At 36.1% G+C, this 21,762-nt stretch overlaps 1 protein-coding gene across 1 annotated transcript in view; it reads right to left on the bottom strand.

The window, feature by feature from the left end:
* Positions 1 to 21,762, bottom strand: part of LYST (lysosomal trafficking regulator) — a 213,551-nt gene that overhangs the window by 105,794 nt on the left and 85,995 nt on the right. The window contains exons 15-22 of the mRNA XM_054448938.2: positions 20,005 to 20,165; positions 18,948 to 19,138; positions 15,157 to 15,402; positions 12,999 to 13,172; positions 11,929 to 12,078; positions 8,224 to 8,361; positions 4,141 to 4,339; positions 796 to 927 (exon numbers count right to left, since the gene is read on the bottom strand). Coding sequence (XP_054304913.1) covers positions 796 to 927; positions 4,141 to 4,339; positions 8,224 to 8,361; positions 11,929 to 12,078; positions 12,999 to 13,172; positions 15,157 to 15,402; positions 18,948 to 19,138; positions 20,005 to 20,165 — 1,391 coding nt within the window. The remainder of the gene's footprint in view (positions 1 to 795; positions 928 to 4,140; positions 4,340 to 8,223; positions 8,362 to 11,928; positions 12,079 to 12,998; positions 13,173 to 15,156; positions 15,403 to 18,947; positions 19,139 to 20,004; positions 20,166 to 21,762) is intronic.

Raw genomic sequence — 21,762 nt, 5'->3', positions numbered from 1 at the left:
GAACACATGGACACAGGAAGGGGAACATCACACACCGGGGACTGTTGTGGGGTGGGGGGAAGGTGAAGGATAGCATTAGGAGATATACCTAATGTTAAATGACGAGTTAATGGGTGCAGCACACCAACATGGCACATGTATACATATGTAACAAACCTGCACGTTGTGCACATGTATCCTAAAACTTAAAGTATAATTATAAAAAAAAAAAAGATTCTGTTCAAAAGACATGGAAAAGAAATGGAGCCATGATTGTACAGTATTTGAAAATGTTTCAGAGTGATGCATGTGATTGAAAAATAGATCATATGGATAGAACAAAGTGGGATACTGTAGTTTCACAGGTGCTTGAAAGCATTCTTGATGATGATAAAGTCCAAGACAGATGCATGCAGAGCGGTAAGACAAAGTAGAGAAAAGGTACCCTGAGTCAAAAAATGTGAAGCTGGAGTATTGGGTGGCCATTTATCTGGCAAGTGAAGTTGTCTAGAATGATGGTTTTAGATAGACAGAAGAGAATAAAAGTGTTCAAAAAGCTTCTGAAGAAAATGGTAAAATAAATCAGAAGCTTGATGAAAGACAAATGACTACGATAAGAGAAGTCAGAGAATGCCAGAACAAGATAGCATGAGCCTCATCCATTTTCTCAATTCTCTTGGGGACCTGTGCTGGGTGTCTCTTGTTAGATTGAATGAGGTTGTACTACATATACTTCTAAAATATGTACAATTTAATTATCTAAGAATATTCAAAACTAAAATGAGAAGGTCATACTTCCATTATTGCTATTTTTACCTTCATATGGTGAAGCAGTAAAACCAGATGGGCTTATTACCATAAATCCAGGGCTCATAAGGGACCTTCCTCCACTGCTGGAATGCCTCAGGTACATGATTGACCGTACTTTCTCCTGAAAGATCTTGCCATCTAGAATCCAAATTTTTTTTGAAACAGCAAAATTTTTAAAAAGGATAAAACAAAAATATAACTTTAAAAGCAGATCATTAAATTCAAATTTTGACAAAAAGATGTTTAAAGAGAAAAATATATAGCATACTTTATACTAAGGCACACGATATGTGAATACTTACTCTTCACAATTTTTTAGTACAGATTTTGCTGTTGTTTATTATTTCTGGCCACATTAACTTCTATTTTCTTAATTCCAACTGTACTTATAGTTATTTCTATGGTTTAACATTTAACTATTCACTTTTTATATGTTATTATCATCTCTCAAGGGAGAGTGTTCATCTGTTCATTCCTTGAGGAAAGGACTGTGTCTTTTATTTTTATATATCCCCTTCAGTGTCTAATATTTGTAAAAACTAATTATTTCTGAGCTTCATACTTATAAATTCGACTGCTTGGTTTCTTAAATGAATCACAAATGCAACAAATCTAAACCTGAATCATCTTTTTGCCCTAAATTTACTCCTTCTGTTTTATTCTTTGGGAAGTTCCCATGTAGTAACCTGGAGCCACCCTTGACCACTACCTTTCCTTTATCCATGGCAAATCAGTCACCAGGTTCTACTGACTTTTTCTCTTTTTTTGAGACAGTTTTGCTCTGTTGCCCAGGCTGGAGTGTTGTGGCGTGATCTTTGCTCACTGCAACCTCCGCCTCCCTGGTTCAAGCAATTCTCATGCCTCAGCCTCCCGAGTAGCTGGGATTACAGGCATGTGCCACCACGCCCAGCTAACTTTTTTTTTTTTTTAAGGAGAGACGAGGTTTCGCTACGTTGGCCAGGCTGGAGTTGAACTCCTGACCTCAAGTGATCCACCCGCCTTGGCCTCTCAAAGTGCTGGGATTATAGGCATGAACCACCATGCCTAGCATGACTTCATTTTCTGTTTCTTGACCTCTTCTCTTCCCTACCATAGTGCTATAATGCAGGCTTTATCATCTCTCAATTGGATTACTATCACAGATTTCTAAATGGCATCCTTGATGAACATCTCGTTACTCTCATATCCTCACAGCTACCAGAATTCGCTCTCTCTCGAATGTCAACTCCTGCTTAAAACCTTCCAATGGCTTTCTATGCCTCCTTACCACCTTGGACAAAACCCAAGCTTCTTGTCCACAAGAATTACCACTATTTGTCCCTAGGCCCCTCCCCAGCCTTGTTTCATAAATTACATTTCAGCAACACCACTTTCTCCTAGTTCCCTGTCAAGCTGTTTCCTTTGCCTGGAAGGCCCTTCTCTTTGATTCCTACTCATCCTTTAAGATTCAGGGCAGGCATCACTTCCTCTGGGAAATCCCCCTCAGTCTTCACATGCTCTATGCTACCAGAAAACAAAAATGTTGACTTCCTTATCACTGTGCTTTCCACGTGGCGTGATATAATCGTTTCTTTATCCTCTTTCCCTCAACTAGGCTGTAAACGTCTTAAGAGAGGGGACCATATTTTACCCATCTTTGTAACTAACCCACTCTCAGAATCTTTATCCACAGTCCTTTTTCCATGAAATGTGCTAAGCCTACCACAAAGTCATGCTATCTAATTTCATGTGGACATTTAGTGCTGCTCATTTTATTAATTTACTACATTTCTTTTTTTTTTGAGATGGAGGTTTGCTCTTGTCGCCCAGGCTGGAGTGCAATGGCACGTTCTCAGCTAACTGCAACCTCTGCTTCCCAGGTTCAAGCCATTCTCCTGCCTCAGCCTCCCAAATAGCTGGGATTACAGGCATGTGCCACCATGCCAGGCTAATTTTTTTTTATTTTTAGTAGAGATGGGGTTTCGCCATGTTGGTCAGGCAGGTCTTTAACTCCTGACCTCAGGTGATCTGCCTGCCCCGGCTTCCCAAAGTGCTGGGATTACAGGCGTGAGCCACCGCGCCTGGCCCCATTTACTACATCTCTTAAAATGGCTATTGTACAACCAGTTTTCTAATGTAAATTTGTGACTCAGCTTTCTTGTAGGTACATTCTTACTTTCTTTCTTACCACATTACATTTCCCTGGTTCTTAAAAAAACTGATTATTCCATCTTTCTCTTTTACTGATTCTTCGTTCTTGTCCTACCCTCCAACTAGTAATATTACCAGCAGTTCTTTCCTTAGCTTTCTCTTTCCTTCTCTCACTCTACTTTTCTTCAGTGGTCTCATCTGTTCTCAGAGCTTCACACCTCACTTCTATGAGGACAGCTCCTTATAACCTACCCTTCCTTCTTCATGCTGTAACCCTCAATTCCCAATTGCCTACTAGAAAATTGTATTGTAAATAACTGCAGGGCACCTTAAATACAACATATATATTATACAACCAAAGCCATTATCCTTTTTCCTTAACACCTCCAGAGTCATTCCATCCTACACTTCCCAATTCTCAATTTATCCCTCCTTTCCAGTTCCACTGTTACTATGCCCAGATTCTGTTATCCTGTCTCTCAGGGACTACTATAATTGGCCTTACTGCCCCTAGTTCCTTATTCCTGAATCCTACTGCAATAATTTACTTATATCATAGCCTTTGCTCAAAACAAACAAACAAAACCCTTTCAATGACCTACAACTAGAATACAAGTTCATATTCTCTGGCCTTACATTCAAGGACCCATTTGATACGACTTTAGGGTAAAAACAAGTAAATGGTGGTCTTAAACTGTATTTATGGCATTATTTCTCACTATTCCTTTACAGATCCCCTATACGTAGGTAAAACTCATTAGTCCTTATTTTTTCTTTCCTTTTTTCCTCCCTTTAAAGTCACTGCCTTTACCTGGAACACCAAGTCTTCAATCTACCTATCAAATTCTACTCAAAATCTTCAATGTCCATATCAGATGTCATGTAACCTATTAAATATTCTCTCCACAGTGGTCAGATGAAACCCTCTGTCCTCTGAAATCTCATTAGTTCTCCTTTTGTGTCTCTTTGATACTTACCAAATACACATTTTTTTTTACTGTAGTTATTTGAGTCTATGTCTCCTTTCTCCACTTGGCATTTAGACTCCTTGAGGGCAGAGGCCATGTCTAGTTCATTCTATAACTCTCTGCCCTATCCCAACCCCAGTATGTAATTAGAGCAGCACAGAGGCCATTCAAATATCAAACAAGTGTGAATCAAGTGGGAAGAATAAAACAAAAGTGGAAATAGCCATGATCTAACAAAAATGATTATACCTACCTATGTGCAAAGAAAAGTAGAAGTTCGTGGGATTGTGACAAACGTAAGTATTAGTAGGAGGGTGAACTGCTAAAAGGAAATTGAAGATAATTGTCAATAATTCCAAATCTGGAGGAGATCCAAGGACTTCTGCTATAATTTTCACAAATGATCTACAAACCTCTCGGGGCATGGGTGTGAGTTGCCCCTCTTTGTGTTCCTGAAAAAATAAAAAAAACTCTCTTTAGATTTAAAGAATTGTCAACTAACTAAGATTTTTCATTTAGGCAAAATATTCTTTTTAAGGTAGAATTCTGTTGGTTTACTACTCTAGTCTGATCATATTTACCACTACCATAACAACTCATTAAATTGAGTTATTTCCTAATTCAAGCAATCTTGTTATTAAAAATTCATTAACACAGATGGCAACTTAATTCTAGCCCATGTATCTTAATTAACTGAGGCAAACTTATACTGCAACTCTCACAAGTGTGGTCTCAAAAGCCAGACTTCCTAGGTTTGCATTCTGGTTTCTCCACTCACTAGCCACATGATCTTAGGTACGTTATTTAACATTTGCATGCTTCACTTTCTTTGTCTATGTGAGTAATACTAGTGCTACTTTATAGGGTTGTTATAAGGACTAAATAACATAAACTCTTAGAATAGTGCCTTGCATGTACGTAAGCCCCATATAAATGTTAGTGATAAACTACAATCACTACTATTACTACTGCTACTACCTTTTCTTCTTCTTTTACTACTACTAATATTAGTAATATTAGTATAGGATTAGGACAGAAAACTTTTGATAGACAAAACTCATACACTAATACAATATGCTCCAGTTTACGAAGCTCCTTTTCACAACAGCTCTATGAGAGGTTTTAGCCCTCATTTCTAGAATATGAGGCACAAAGAGGTTATTTGACTACTGTAAACCACACATAAAATATGTAGGTAGTATAATTATAACTCAAACTCAGGCCTCTGAACTCTTTCTACTGTACCATTTACTGTCTGGAATAATAAGACTTGGCAAAATGCCACGTAATTACTAAAAATAAAGCTGTATATAAATAAATTGCTTATATCCTCCAATTCCATCTCCCCAGTGGGTAGCAGCTGGCCTCCAGATTAAGGGTATGGGAGGTAAACTTCCTCATCTTCCCTCTTCCTATGTCCAAATATATATCTCTACATCCACTCTTCATTTACTCTTGTGTATTACTGAATTGGAGTACTTAAAATGTAGATGTTAATTTTGAAACAATTTAGTTTGACTACCTCAGATTTAAGAAGAGAACACTGAGTCTACAGAAGAAAACACAAAACTCCTTTGCCAAGAGCTCATAGCTGTCAAGTGGCAAAGACTAAGACAGGAACATAGATCTCCCGACTTCCAATTCAGAACTATTTCTGCTACGACCATCTGCATTTCTTCTAAACCATACTCCATGTATCTTCTTAACTTTCTTGGTTGCAGCATCAGTGATTCATTCCCAAGACTAGCCCAGGTTACTTCTATCTTGCCCTCTCCACTGACTCTTTATCAATAGTCACTGGTATTCTATTTTACTATTTTTTTAATCCCTTAACTTTACCTTAAGTGAACATTCTGTTTCTGTCTTTGCTTTTGCTGCTGGACTTTTTAATAATCATTTATTCCCACTGCCTTCAATGATCCGCCACACATGCTGTCCAAAGTCCCTGAAATCTGGCTCTTGCCTTATCCATGCTATTGAAATCCTGTAAGTCATTAAGAATTTCTGAGTCAATGGCCCTTTATCTGCCTACATTTTCTCTGAACTTTCTATATCATTTGGTTCAAGGTATCACCTCCTTCTCTACAAGTTCTTCCCCCTCTGCCGACCTCTGGCTTTCACTTTACTGAGTCTCCTCTTAGCTTTTCAATTCCTCTTTCTATATGTCTTTCAATAGCCCCTTTTTCTTGTTTCACATCCCGAAAATGGGTATCTCCTGAGGTGTAAGCCTCAGTCCTCTGATTCTCTCACTACACTTCTCTGTCTTGGAGTGTTTCTCTATTCTGATGGCTTCACTATTACCAGTTCACTGTTGCTGAATGTCCTGCTGTAATTTCAAATGTAGATACAAAAACTACAAAACTTACAAGGTTGCTTCTTTTTTTTCTGATGAACTTATTATTTTTCTGGTCTCCCAGCTTGAAATTTTATGTTATATTTGACTCCTCCTGAAGCTCCATTTAAACAGAATCAAGTCCTATGAATTCTATCCTTATAATCTCTCCCATATTTGCTCCCTACCTAAACACTCCCATTTTAATCACCAGGGTTCAGGTTCTTTATGCTGTACTCACAAATGAATGAAACTGCCTTACATCCAATATACTACCAATTTATTAATCTTCCTAAAGTGCACAAATGCTCTGAGGTACCTTAAAGGCAAAGACTACGTTCATTTCTTTATAAACTTCCCACAATACCTGACATAAAGCTATGTTTAATAAACAGCTGTTAATTTGATAAGTGGGCTCTTTGAACAAACAAGGGTAAAGAACTATACATGTAAGGAAAAAAATTTGTACCTAGATTTTTTCTAGCATTTTTGTAAATAATACAAAAGTGAAAAAATATGTGGAAATCTCAAAGTTTATAAGTGCCACTTTTCGACATGCAAAGACTGAATAAGAATATCACATTGTCATATGAACTTAATGAAAAGTGGCCAATACATTTCAAAATGGATATGCAAAGGAAAAAATTTTGAGGAAAACCGATGTATAAATGATGCATAAAACACTCAGTAAGCAAGGGGCCTGAAGGATCAAGCAACATATTCTATTCCCTACAACAATAGTCTAATTTATGGCCGTGAAAGGCAACAGAATGTTTTTGTGTTTTTGGAATTCATTCATTTAACAAATATTTATCAGATGCCCAGGTGTGTCAAGTACTGACATTACAGTGTGATTCAAAACAAAGCAAAACAAAAACCATACCTTGCTTTCAGGAGGCTTACAGAGGGAAATAAACCATAATTCATAAATAACTAACAAACTGTATGTACATAGTGTATAAAGGGAAAAAGACTAATTTATATGGAAAGGGCAGGGAAGGTATCTCTCAGGAAGTAAGTCTTAAGTTGCCACGTGGAGGATAAGTAGGAGTTGGCCAGATGAAAAGAATGGGATCAATAATTGTTAAAGCAAAAAGAATACCAAGTACTCTGAGACAGAAAAAAGTCTCACTTGTTTAAGGAAGGGAAAGAAATCCAGGGAGGCTGAGTACCATAAGATGAAGCTAGAATGGTAGCCAGATCATATAAGCCTTCTCATACTAACACTTCTTACAGATGTTGTCACAGATTTTGAATTTTAGCCCAACTATAATGAAAAGCCCTTAGTGCCACTGAAGCAAAGGTGCTCAAAATATAAAATATTACTGATCTCATGGAATATCTGTACTTATCTAACTTGACAAAGTTCTATTAGATGCCTCAGACATTTAAAAAAAACTTGGAAAATTGTCTAATATACAAACCAAGCAGATATTTATCGATGCCTTTTATCTGCTTGGTTGGTATATTAGATGATATCAATAAAGGCAGAGAAAAAAATTAACTAAAAGGGCCACAGCATAGACATTACAATGTAACTGATAAAATTAGTGTCACTTTTTAATAAAAATTTTGGATACAGTTTAAATGCTAATTCTAGCATATAGAATAGACCTTTAGCAAGTTTATACTTATTAAAGCAATACATATTTGTAAATGTTTATTTAAGGAATATGGAACAAGTTAAAATTCATTAACTATTCTTGCTGTTCAAGGCAGTACAAAACTATTATTCTATCCCAACATAAAGAAACATCTAAGAAATTTAGTAATTGTACTTTTGTAATTGAGTTAGGAATTATGACAGTGTGATGATCAAGCGGTAAGATGCAGCAGTTGAAATACTCCTGTACTATTTATTGAAAGAAGAGAATCTGGAGAGAAGATGGAAAAAAAAAAAAAAAGAAAAAGCTTCCATTGAAAGTGCCACAAAAATTTGATGTTCATAGTATTATTAAACAACTGTGGAATATATTTCCAAAAGTAAAGTTACATGAAAAGTACCTGCAAAACCTGACAAGTCAGTAGAAAGTGATGAACCACTTGAGCTTTCAATAACTGCTTAATATTAAACATCTGCTGGTGGTGATCTGCTCTGATGAGGACTTGTAGAGCTGCTAGCAAAGTTTCCCAAACACCTTGCTAAGGAGATAAACACACACCAATAAGCACATACTTACTGAAAAATATGCAGCATGCTTTTTGGAAGACACACAAAGCGCAACAATTTAACATTGTGTATATATTCAGTATTAAAGATTACATGTCTGCAAAAAGCCAATGTTAAAATTTATTCCCTATTATTTTTTGTTGCCAATAGGCTATTTCTAAATAGCTATGTTGAATGCAATATTGCATTAGGTGCTTTCCTACATTACCCTTTCTGTGGCATTACATGTATTTTCAAAAGATGAATTATCAAGAGGGATTATTCAAATTAGAGAAGCGTACACATTACCAACATTATTGTTCTTAAATAATTTATGTTCAAAGAGTGTTGTTAAAAATGTATACATTTCAATATCAATCTGCATATGTAGCATTTAACCAAAAAATTTTAGAGCAAATCGTACTAAATTGAAAAGTCATGGACAACTTGAAAATTTTGCATTTTTAGATTAATTTACTTTCAGATTCAAATAACAGAATTATCTGCATGATTACAAACTATGCACTTCAAAGAGTAGTTAGCATCCTTTGACAGTGCCTTAAAATGCTTCTCCCATATTGAATCAATCTTAACTTGTCCATAATACTAGAGAAAAAAAGACATACTGATAACTAACATTGAAAGATAACCTTCCCTTCATCTTATTATCCTAATTGACCTTTCAATAAAGCTTTTAACAAAAAGCAAAATTAACTGGCTTGGGTTGCACAGTCTATTTCTCCTGCCAATATCTGGCAATAATGAACCAAGATACTGATAGACTTAATCATACTCTTCTACCCTGGGTCTCTCTTTTTATAAGATAGAGCCAAGATATTCTAAAAGAAAAAGCCACATGAAAAGCAGCAGACAAGGCAGCCAAAGTATGAAAACATGATTCAAATCTGAAAAGTAGTACCAAGATAAAATAGTGCCAATGTAAACAAACAAATAGCAACAACAAAAAAAGAAAAACCTGACTTAGTTCAAACATAATTAATTACATAAGAAAACCTTATTTCAAATCCATAGAATATGTGTCTTAACACTTTCAAATTCAATTTAAAAATGTTTCTTTTAAAATCAAACAACCCCAAATTTGCCTGCTCTTTTGAAGTACTAAATAAACTTTGTCCAACTTTGCCCAAGTTAGGTTTTCCAACCTGCAACTCAGCATATTCTTTATTATACATTTATACTGCTTTTGACCCAGTTTGTTTTCATATGCTATCCCTGTAATTATTTGATTTCTCCCTGCAATATTACACATATTTTAATCTATCTTATCTATCTTCTATTTTTTTAGATCTGAAAGTATATATTTATTCAGAGTGAGAAAAGGCATCACAACAAATTACAAAATTTAAAAAACTGAAAAGTACCATGAATACCACAAAATCCAGAAACATGGCAATAGTCAGTTGGTTGTTGGACATGCCTTTCAAAATACTTTTCTCTGTTTTGTGGCTGCATACTCTTGAATTGCCTCTTCATTTAACAACAATTTTGTAATATAATTTTCTATAAGAAGAATAGAAAATTCTCCTTCCTCTAGCATATTTGAACTAAATTTATTTTTATTACTAATAGATTAGAAAAGGTTTTTTAGTTTTGTTTTTTTTTTGCCAGGCGTAGGGGCTCATGCCTGTATCCCAGCACTTCGGGAGGCCAAGGCGGGAGGACTGCTTGAGCCCAGGAATTTGAGACCAGCCTGGGCAATATAGTGAGACTTCATCTCTACAAAAAAAAATTAAAAATTAGCCAGGCATGGTGGTGCACACATGTAGTCCTAGCTACTTGGGAGGCTGAGGTAGGAGGACCACTTGAACCTGAGAGGCAGAGGTTGCAGTGAGCCAAGATGGCGCCACTGCATTTTAGCCTGGGTGACAGAGTGAAATCCTGTTTCAAAAAAAAAAAAAAAAAAAAGGAGTCTTTTTTCAACCTCATAACTCATTATTGGTAATGTGTAAATTTTTAGGGACTGTTGGCAAGTTGGGAATAACCATTTTTAAAAAAATTCTAAAGGTATATATATTCTGAATTGCTCTATAAATAACATTTGTTGATAATCTTTTTATATTCTAATTAGTTCTAGACAATCTAGTTTTTTTTTTTTTGCAAAAATCACCAATATCTACTAGAACCCTGCCACACTTACAGCAAACAGTCTACACTAGAACTAAGAAGGCTGTATGAGCCTATACCATTAAGATTGCTTAAAACTAGGGCAGAAAGGAAACAACCCTATACTCATCCCCTGACTGGGTCCTTGTGAAGACAAGCTCAGCCATTCCAGGTGCTGAGATGTAGTGCCTACATCTAAGATCAATCTATGTTGCTTAATTTGTACTTATGATGAAGCCTTGCCCTATATATCATGGTCCTATCTCTAACTCCTGTATATCATGGTCTTATCTCTAACTCCTAGCCAGCATGGCTCTCCTAGTTAGAAGTGTATCCATCTCCCTCTCCTGGACCTGACTCCCCTGACTCCTAAGCAGTCTCCCCTTTCAGAGTTTACGGTAAATGCAAGCCTTCAACTGATCCAAATAAGCCCATATGCTCCTGCCTGACTGCAGTATTCTTAGCCAGCCCAAGTTTGATTTTGACTCTCCAGCTCAGCATTCCCCATGGCTGCTCAAAACTTTGCATGGGAAATAAGTGCCAGATTTCCATTTATAATTAACATTACATTGAAGTAATAAATTAATTATTTCTTTCAGAAGAATGATTAGATACATATTTAAAAGAATATGCTGGCTGGGGGTGGTGGCTCATGCCTATAATCCGAGCATTTTGGGAAGCCGAGGCAGGCAGATCACTTGAGCTCAGGAGTTCAAGACCAGCCTGAGCAACATGTGTGACACCCTGTCTACACCCAAAATACAAAAACTTAGCCAGGCATGGTGGCACACATCTGTGGTCCCAGCTACTTGGGAGGCTGAGGTAGGAGTATCATCTGAGCCTGGGGGTGGAGGTTGCAGTGAGCCAATATCATGCCACTGCACTCTAGCCTGGGCGAAAGAGTAAAACTCCGTTTCAAAAAAAGACAAAAACAAAAGCAAACAAACAAAAAAACGAGTATATGCTTCTATTCACGGTAGCTAAAATGTGGAAACAATCCAAGTGTCTCTAAACTGATGAATGGATAAGCAAAATGTGATAAATATATAGAATGGAATATTATTCATTCTTAAAAAAGAAATTTGGACATATGCTACAACACAGATGAGCCTGGAAGACATTAAGCTAAGTGAAATAAGCTAATCGCAAAAAGACACTATACGATCCTACTTATATGAGATCCTTAGATTAGTCAAAAGTAGAATGGTGGTTTCCAGGGGCTAGAGGAAGAGGGAGAACATTTGTTTAAAGGGTACAAAGTTTTGGTTTTACAAAACAAAAAAGATTTACAGAGATGGATGGTGGTGATGGTTGGACAACACTGTAAATGCACTTAATGCCACTGAACCGAAACTTAAAAATGCTTAAGATGGTAAATTTTGTGTTATATGCATTTTACCACAATAAAAAATGGAAAAAAAGTACATATTACATGCCTCTGCTTTATTCCATATCTTCCAGTCAAGCAAAAGTTCCTCTAACAGCTTAACATCTTGGATTATAGCATTAGAGTCTACATCCAACTTAAACTCTCCATTCTCATTCATATAAATAATATCTTCACCACAGCATCCTTCAAGAAGGGTCTACAGAAAATTAGCATTAATATAAGATGCATTAGTAATTGGTTAATCAAGAAGTTCAACAGAAACTTTAAGCTTTCAATTTTAGCAATCATTAAATTCAAAGGAAAGCTAGTAAATAATTCAACACTTCACAAAGTATCTTTAACTTGTTTTGTAAAACAATTCAGATAAATAGAAAATCCCAAACTTACAAATATTTTTAAGTGAGTGCTCAGGTTCAAACAAGGGGTGAAACAAACAGCACTCAATTTTTATGTTTTAAACTGAATTAATCTGCTATTAGGCTTTAAAACGTTTTCAAAAAAGTAGTAAGGATTCATGCCACAAATGTACGGATCTTGCAGTTTAAAGAAGTAGGGGTGGAGGCAAGGGTAGAGCAATCATCTTTTGCCTTAGTACCAGAAGTCTCAGAGAGAAATATTTCCACAATGTTACCAAATGCTTTTATCTAGAAATGTATTTAAATATATGATGATAGCGGGATCATAATAAAAATGAGCATGAATATCTGTGACTTGAAAAATTAACTCTGTAGTAGTAGTGCCTAATGGAATGGTATGCCTCTAGGTGCCTAGAGAACTGGGTTCTCTGCCATAAGGGTGGGAGCTAAAGGAAAGATCTCATCAATCTACGGAATGAGGGGACAGCATGGGAGATATCTATGGCCCACCCAGATCTAAAATTCAATGAGTTTATTTTTTTCTTACTTTTAAAAAGTGCTTTAAAGAAAAGAAAAATGTAATTATTTAAATGATGAAAAGAATTAGAAGAGTATCTTAGTTTGATTAATTATACACTAATAAGTTTCCTCCATTTTCTTCAGGAATAACTGAAACACAAAACTATTATTGGAAGACTTTGATGACGAGATGAGTATCACTGCATATGAAACTATAAGAATAAATTTTATGAAGACATACCTTCAAAATGTAAAACCCAACAATGCATTTTTGTTTGATCAACACCTGATGAATCATAGAAAGTCCATTACAATTTTCTAATTCATGTACTCTTTGTTGGTTGTATTTAATTAATGAGAGTATAACTCGCAGTGCTAATGCTTGAGTTTCTTCACAGCTACTGAGTTCAACAACCTAAAAAAAAAAAAAAAAAGGGTGGATATAGTTTTCTCCCAATTTGCTGAGAGTAAAAATTTAACATGTATAATCTTCCATTATGTAACATCAATCCATTAGTTTCTACAAAGTATTTTTTTAATGCTCATACTCTACCTATTTAAGGGTTGTGAATAAACAAAACTGAGAGTAAGGCATAAATTCCATGTTCTATAGTCTCTTATATATACTATAGTATACAATGACACAAACAACCTTAGTGGTCAGTAGCATTTTATAACTAGTGATCTGAAGTGTCATAGTTTTTGATAAATGAGTCAATAGACAGGCTCTGCATTACTGGTAAGGGAGATAAAAAGAAGTAAAATACATGATACTTGTTCCCAATGGGGTCTACTGTCCTGTCAAAGAGATAAGATGTATCTACAAAAACCACATGTTGTGCCTTGTACGTCAATTTACTTCAACCAACACTTTCTGACAACTACTACATACATAAGAAACACACACTTATTATCATGCTAAAGGCCAAAGAAGAATGAGACAATAGGTATGCCAGGAGAGCACAGAGACCATTCTGACCCCTCTCTGCTTGGTTTAAGGGAAGGATACACAGAGAGAAGATGGCCTAGGAAGAGAGCCAAATCCTGGAAAGCAGGAATAAAGGGGTGGCTGGGAGCAGGGCACAGCCAGGGGAAGGGTAAAGGCCTAAACTGGAAGTTCACAGTACATCTAGGAAGCTGCAGGTTGCCTCTTTGGCGGAATTGTAGAGACCAGGCTCACAAGGCAGGTTATGCATGTAAGGGTTTTAAGGACACTGAATTTTATTTTTGTAGGGGAGGGGGAAGGATACTGAACAAGGTTTATAAGTTTTAGACCTAGAAACATACTTTAAAAGTCTTATTGGCAAGATACTAAACATATAAAGATAAAAATGTAAACATTTTATCTAAGATCCAAACTCTATGTAACAATAACAAAATTATATTCAATACCTTGATGAAAGAGAAGAAAACAAGGATATACATTTTGAAACTATACAATGGTACAAAAGATCACAAAATATTGGTGAGGAGTTAAAGGGATTTTAATTTTAAAACACTAGGAGATAATCTATTCAACTAGACACTAGATAAAAAAACTATGAAAAAGGAAGAGGTGGAGAAGAAAAGACAGATTACAGAGTATGGTGGATCAAATGTTAACAAAATATTTGTAAGAACCCTAACAACAACAAATGCTGATATGCTTCTTATTGCAAAATTAATCAAAGATGCTTCCATTAAAGAAAGTTAGATAGGGAGACTATGAAAACTTGATAATGTTGCAAAAGTTATACTTAGGGATAAAATGAAGATGGCATTCCGAGGATGAAGGAAGATCAAAGCTGCTTTAATTAAACAGGGATGTGGACCCAGAGGAAGTAGAAAGGATTTTTACCAAAGTGAGACTATTTGTGCTCCCTAATATAGGTTTCAGCAATCCCTGAAATAGTCTATAATTACTGACTGTCTACTTTGCATCAGGACAGATAATTAAATGATTCATTCTAAAATGGTACTTAGGCCTGAGTCAAACTTTATATTTCTCCTTTTTGAAAAAACTCCAAACCCAAACAAATTAAAGTTTTTTTTTTTTAAAAAACATATTTGTTGACCCTTAGTTTTTTCCTATGCATTGGAAACATTTAAGGAATAAAAACTTCATAAATTTTATTTTTAAAAATATCCTCCTCTCAATTTAAAAACTTGTACATTTAACATTTAATTGTACTAATTACATTTTTGGTTAATAGAAAACTTCTAAAATATTCATAAATTAGAAGAAACCTTAATCATCTATGGCAGAAAGCTTAATAACATATTTAATATGTAATTTTTTATCTTAAAAGTTTAATATAGTCGAGTGTAGCTTTTTCGTGTGGTCCAAAAGAAATCCTTTAATTTATCAATAATAAATAAGTCATTTCTCTTTAGACAAAACTATAACCAGTGATTCTTACCCTAGCAAAGAGAAAAACAAATATACCAGTTCCACCAATTTCGTGCAGAATGCCTTGAATAGTTTTATATTCAGTAGGTTGGAGATTCTTTAGATGATGAGGTTCTAATAAGATGCTCTGAACTTCTTTTGAGCTGAAGGGTCTTTGAGAGAGTTGGGTTTTCATTTGACCTTTAAGTCTAATCACTGGCTCATAGATGGTATACTGAGCAGGACAGTAAGTTGTATAAACAACTGAAAGACTTTCCTGAAACACAAATATTTTCATTCAGTAATGACACCAAGTTTAAAATGCAAGCTATGAACTGGCAAGTAAGTATTTCAAAGTGAAAACACACTCAACTGATCCTTTTCTTTGTTTAAAAAACAACAGCTACTACACTAAACAGATAAACATTAGAAGCAAGGCTGTTTCCCACAAAGCAAATGATCAGTGATTTATTCAGCAGTGATCAATTGTATAGATCACATCAAGGTTGAGAAGGATTCCAGCTTTGTTCGGTTTAGAATATATATTAAGTTATACTATTACTATTAATACCAACTAAGTCTTAAACCACACTTATTACATACCAGGCACTATTCTAAGCACTTAAAAATATTGGGAACTCTGGGTAAGGCCAATTTATTTGAAATTTTTGCTTTCCATTTGCTCACTGGCTGACTATTCATTTAAAAGCAACTCTAAACTAGATCTTTCTACTGGAATAAAATTCCAGATTGTCAACAGTCAGCACACCTAACTAAAATAAAATAGAACTTCAGATATTTCTCCCAGGCAAAGGGAGTGTGTGGCTCCCTGTCAAGATTCTCTAAACTATTTTAAAAATTAAAGTTAATTTTAAATGCAGAATGTATGTTTTTCTTAGAGACAGTGTCTTGCTCTGGCACCCAGGCTGGAGTGCAGTGGCATGATCATAGCTCACTGTAGCCTTGAACTCCTAGACTCAAGGGATCCTCCCACCTGAGCCTCCCAAGCAGCTAGGACTACAGGCACCTGCCACCACACCCAGTTAACCCAGTTAATTTTTTTTTTTTTTTTTTTTGTAGAGACATGGTCTTGTTATGTTGCCCAGGCTAGTCTCAAACCCTTGACCTAAAGTGATCCTCCTGCCTGTGCCTCCCAGGGTGCTGGGATTATAGGCATGAACCTTGGTGTCTGGCCCATTATGTACTTTAAGGTGGTTTTAATGGTAGTAGATGCCAAACCCAGGCTCATGGAAATCATATAGATTCAGTGTCTTCTCTCAGAACTGGATGGGGGCCTTGTGCTTTGATTATTATTATTATTATTTATTTATTTATTTTTTTTTTCCGAGACAGAGTCTTGCTCTGCCGCCCTGGCTGGAGTACAGTTGTGCGATCTCAGCTCACTGCAACCTCCGACTCCTGGGTTCAAGCAATTCTCCTGCTTCGGCCTCCTGAGTAGCTGGGATTACAGGTGCATGCCACCACGCCCAGCTAATTTTATATTTTTAGTAGAGACAGGGTTTCACCATGTTGGCCAGGCTGGTCTCAAACTGGCTGGTCTTGAACTTCTGACCTCGTGATCTGCCCGCCTCAGCCTCCCAAAGTGCTGGCATTACAAGCATGAGCCACCGTGTCTGACCTGTGCTTTATTTATGACCCACGGCAATCAGACATACCACCCAGCATATCTGTGCACCAGCTAAACCAATTATACTGTCTGTTGTGTATGATTATGCTGGAAAAGCAAAGTTTCAAACTTGCAGTAGTTTCAATCAGAAATCTGACGCCGCACCCTGACATGAGGGTACCATTTCTTTTCTTTTTTCTTTTTCTTTTTCTTTTTTTTTTTTTGAGACAGAGTTTGACTCTTGTTGCCCAGGCTGGAGTGCAATTGCGCATTCTCGGCTCGCTGCAATCTCTGCCTCCTAGGTTCAAGCGATTCTCCTGCCTCAGCCTCCTGAGTAGCTGGGATTATAGGCACCTGCCACCATGCCCGGCTAGTTTTTGTATTTTTAGTAGAGACAGGGTTTCACCATGTTGGCCAGGCTGGTCTCAAACTCCTGACCTCAGGTGATCCACCCGCCTCGGCCTCCCAAATCCACGCCTGGGATTACAGGCATGAGCCACCGTGCCTGGCCAAGGGTACCACTTCTCCCTAACCATTGTTTCACAAGCCTATAACTCCCAAATTACTAAATCGGGCTTAAACAATTTGCTCTCTAAAAATAGTTTTCACATAAAACCCTCAGAATTTTCATTTATGATAATTTATGTTGAGTTTTGTAACTTATATGACCTATATACTGTTCAGGAAAAATAAAAGGATTAGGGAAATTTTTCTATGAAAACAAATGGATTAACCAAAAACTATTGAGTTAAAGTTATTACTTGAACAAACATCTGTGTGAGCTCCTCAGTCTCCCTAAGGAAGAGGTTCTCAAAGTGTGATCCTCAACCAGCATCAGCATCAGCATCACCTAGGAACTTCTTAAAAATGTAAATTCCAGGGTCACACTTCAGACCTACTGTATCAGAAGCTCTGGCCCAGCAATCTGTATTTTAACAAGCCCTCTGGATGATTCTGGTGCACACTCAGGTTTGAGGAACCATTTCCCTAAAGGATGTTTTCTTAACGGTGGGACATTTAGGATAGGATCATTCTTTGTTGTATAATAGTGTTCATGTACTGTAGAACATTTAGCATCCCTGGCCCTTACTACCCAATAATTATTGACAACCAAATCTACCCTCCCCGCAACTCAACAACAACAACAAAATACATTCCAAAACAGTAGTCTCCTTCAAGTAAGAAATATCTGTACTTTTCATAAGAAGCAAGAGAAAGCAGACCCCAGTTTCATGGCCAGATCTACTAGATTTTAGTAGATTTTCTAAGACTATGAAGGCTCAGTTTTCTAGTTGCTATAAAGAAAAATCCTCACCACTCGCTCCTAAATTATATACTGGTAGAACAAAATATTGGAATAATATATAAAAATCAATATACTCTCATATAAGCAGAATCAGCAACACTTTGAAAGCAAAATTCCTAATTGTACTGATATTAAATAATAAGTTTTTTAGGCCAGGCATGGTGGCTCATGCCTGTAATCTCACCATTTGGGAGGCTGAGATGGGAAGATCGCTTGAGGCCAGGAGTTTGAGACCAGTCTGGGCAACATAGCGAGATTCCATCTCTACAAAAATTTTAAATTAGCCCGGTGTGGTGGTGCATGACCACAGACCCGGCCACTTGGGAGGTTGAGGTGGGAGGATCATTTGAGCCCAGGAGTTCAAGGCTGCATGCAGTGAGCCATGATCACACCACTGCACCCAAGCCTGGGTGACAGAGTGAAATCCTGTCTCTTAAAAAAAAACAATAAAAAATAAAAAAGAGTAGGTTTTCTAAGACCTGAATATACGTAACTAAAACTAACATTATAAATGGATATTATTTATTTATAAGTATGGAAAGAAAATATAATGAGCAACATTTTTTAGGAGTATGTCAAACTAACAAGTGTTATTTTCACTGTATCATAAACATTTTTCCTGAATAATTAGTAGGTATAAAATAAACTAAACTGATAAACTTTTTATAGAAATATAATTTCAAGGAAAAGGAGATATAAAGCCTGAAACAAATTTTGAAAGGAGATCAAAGTGTTTCAATTTTTTTCAGAAAAAAACATAATTCTAAGAAAAGAAAATGATAAGGAACCACATGAAAATCTTCAGAAATCTAATTCATAACCATACATTTCAATAAATATACCTAAATACATTTACTATAAAATTAAAACTTATAAAATTAAAACTTACAATTAAGAGACCAATATCCACATCTTTCTTGGTCATAAAAAGTTCTCTGATTTGGTCACATCGCAAAATTTCTTTATTAATATATTTGGAGTAGTCATTCACTGGCTTGCCATACTTACATGGCATTACAGATGTATAGTTGGGTCCACAAGCATACAGATAAAAGGCCTCTTGTGAACCAACCTTAGCTCCTGAATAGCAGAAAAATAAAGTTAGTTATTTAAAACACTCTAACCAGAATTTTTCATAAAAAGCAAGAAACCAGGAATTATTTTTTGTAGCCAGATTCTTTCAGTTGTTCACTATATTTTATAAAATTGATAAAGCCTCAATTTCCAAATTGGTGTAATGAGAAAATAACCTATGCCAACTATGATGGAAGATGAATTAATGTATATAAAGTTAATTGTGAAGCTTTTAATTAAATCATAACATTTCTATTTGCTCCTTAGCCAGAAAACAGGTTTTCTGTTTTATTTTACTTTGTTGTTGTATTTTTTAAATAATGGGAGCTATATCTTGGTAAATTCCATTTCTAACTAAAATTTGAATCAATATCTTTATTCCTTCCTATTTAGTCAATAAACACTGTCTGAATGCTAGTATGTGTCAGGTTTAAGGACATATTTTTTTAAAATCATATATTTCATTTTTCCCTAAAATTTGATATTTGTATAAGATCTAATAAAATTATAAAGGAGACAACCAAGATAAGTTTATTAGTCATGATGCTACATTATCCAGTATTAAAAAACGTTAATATGAGCTTCTCTTTTTTGAGGATGTAGGAAATACATTTTTATATTAAATGTATATATCAATTGTAAGACACAACTAGATTACAAAAATGTTAAAGTATTTTAAAAGTATATCTTAGAATCTTGGAAATACAGTACTTATTAAACACAAGTAAAGGAACAGAGATGGATATTTTAGCCAGGTTAATTTACTTAGTTTAATATTTGTTAACGAGAAAAAAACTGGAAATGTTTCAAAGGAAAAAATCTCACTCTGTCACCCAGGCTGAAGTGCAGTGATGCAATCATAGCTCACTCACCATTGAAGAGAAGCAAATTTCCCAGGTCCCATTTTCCAGCCAACTGCAAAAACTCTTCTTGGGATGATAAACAATGGCCAATCATGCAAAATGTTTTATTGCTATCAGACGACAAACTTGTTTTTCTTGGAAGCATAAAATCCAAAGTGACGTCAGGCTTCCTACATTAAAAACAAGTTAAAGCAATGACTTTAGGAAGTACTAGTACTAAGTATTTTTAAAGCATGAATATTTTTAACAATGGGGAATTCTTTTTTTTTTTTTGGAGACGGAGTCTCCCTCTGTTGCCCAGGCTGGAGTGCAGTGGCATGATCTCGGCTCACTGCAAGCTCCGCCTCCTGGGTTCACACCATTCTCCTGCCTCAGCCTCCCGTAGTAGCAGGGATTACAGGTGCCCGCCACCAGGCCTGGTTAATTTTTTGTATTTTTTTTAGTAGAGACGGGGTTTCACTGTGTTAGCCAGGCTAGTCTGGAACTCCTGACCTCGTGATCCACCCGCCTTGGCCTCCCAAAGTGCTGGGATTACAGGTGTGAGGCACTGCGCCCGGCCTACAATGGGGAATTCTTGAACAATTTTCTTGGATCATTATCAGCTGGCACTGGGGCAAGAGAGGAGGGCTAATTGTTTGTCTCTTGGTCAAAGGTGCTGCAGAAAGAGGGGAGCCAAAGAGAGATACCTGATGATCCCACGGCAGGCCATGGGAAATGTGACGAGACATTTGCTGCAAGTTTTCTTTGCCATTTGACTTCTGTATATGCACCTTCCTGGTTTACAGATAAAAACCAACCACCTCCCCTTAATTTTGCCAAGAAGTCTCCCATCTTGACAATTCCAAAAACTGGAATCCATGACATTCCAAAAATGTTACGTCATCTATGAGGCCTTTGAAAACTAATCAGTAAAAACATAACTCTTCAAAATTTCTGTCTAGCCACTGAAATGCCAATGCTTTCTGCATTTTCTGTTTTCTTAATGCTAAGTGATTACGCAGCTTTTGATTAGTCTCTTTTACTTCATGGATAACGGTGAAGGAATGCTTACAAAAGACAGAGTACTGGAAAAGGCAAAATAAAGCTTTCTCACAGAAAGACACACAAAGCAGGGAGGACTTCATCAACTAGTGAAACCACAGAGCTCTACCCCTAGTTTAGGAATGTTTTAAACTCCATTTTAAGATAATGAGAGTAATCTATAAAGGCAAAGTCTAAATAAAATTTGTAAGATGAAGACAGGATAAGCTAACATGGGTAGCTCTTAATGAGAAATTCAACTTTGTATACATTTATTTTAAAAGTTTTGCTTAAGGCTCTGTTTCACATATAACATATAAACTTAACTATTTTAATGGTTTTTTTTTAATAAAGGAAAGATGTGGGATATGTTCAATGACAGACTTCTCCTTGACCAAACAAATGGCTGTGACTGAAACTCCATTGCCATCTAGTGGCATTATGACTTAAAATAGTTTTAAATTTTTTATTTTAAAAAATAGTTTTTCAGTGAGAACATATGGATACAGGGAGGGGAACATCACACACCGGGGCCTGTTGGTGGGTACTGGGGCAAGGGGAGGGAGAGTATCAGGACAAATACCTAATGCACGTGGGGCTTAAAACCTAGATGATGGGTTGATAAGTGCAGCAAACCACCATGGCACATGTATACCTATGTAACAAACCTGCGTGTTCTGCACATGTATCCCAGAACTAAAGTAAAATAAAAATATAACAATAAAATAAAAATAAAATAGTGTTTTT

Source organism: Pongo pygmaeus, chromosome 1, assembly GCF_028885625.2.
Source record: "Pongo pygmaeus isolate AG05252 chromosome 1, NHGRI_mPonPyg2-v2.0_pri, whole genome shotgun sequence".
Lineage (NCBI taxonomy): Eukaryota > Metazoa > Chordata > Mammalia > Primates > Hominidae > Pongo > Pongo pygmaeus.
The sequence above is the reverse complement of the archived record's forward strand: the minus strand, read 5'-3'. Positions and strand labels throughout refer to the sequence as shown.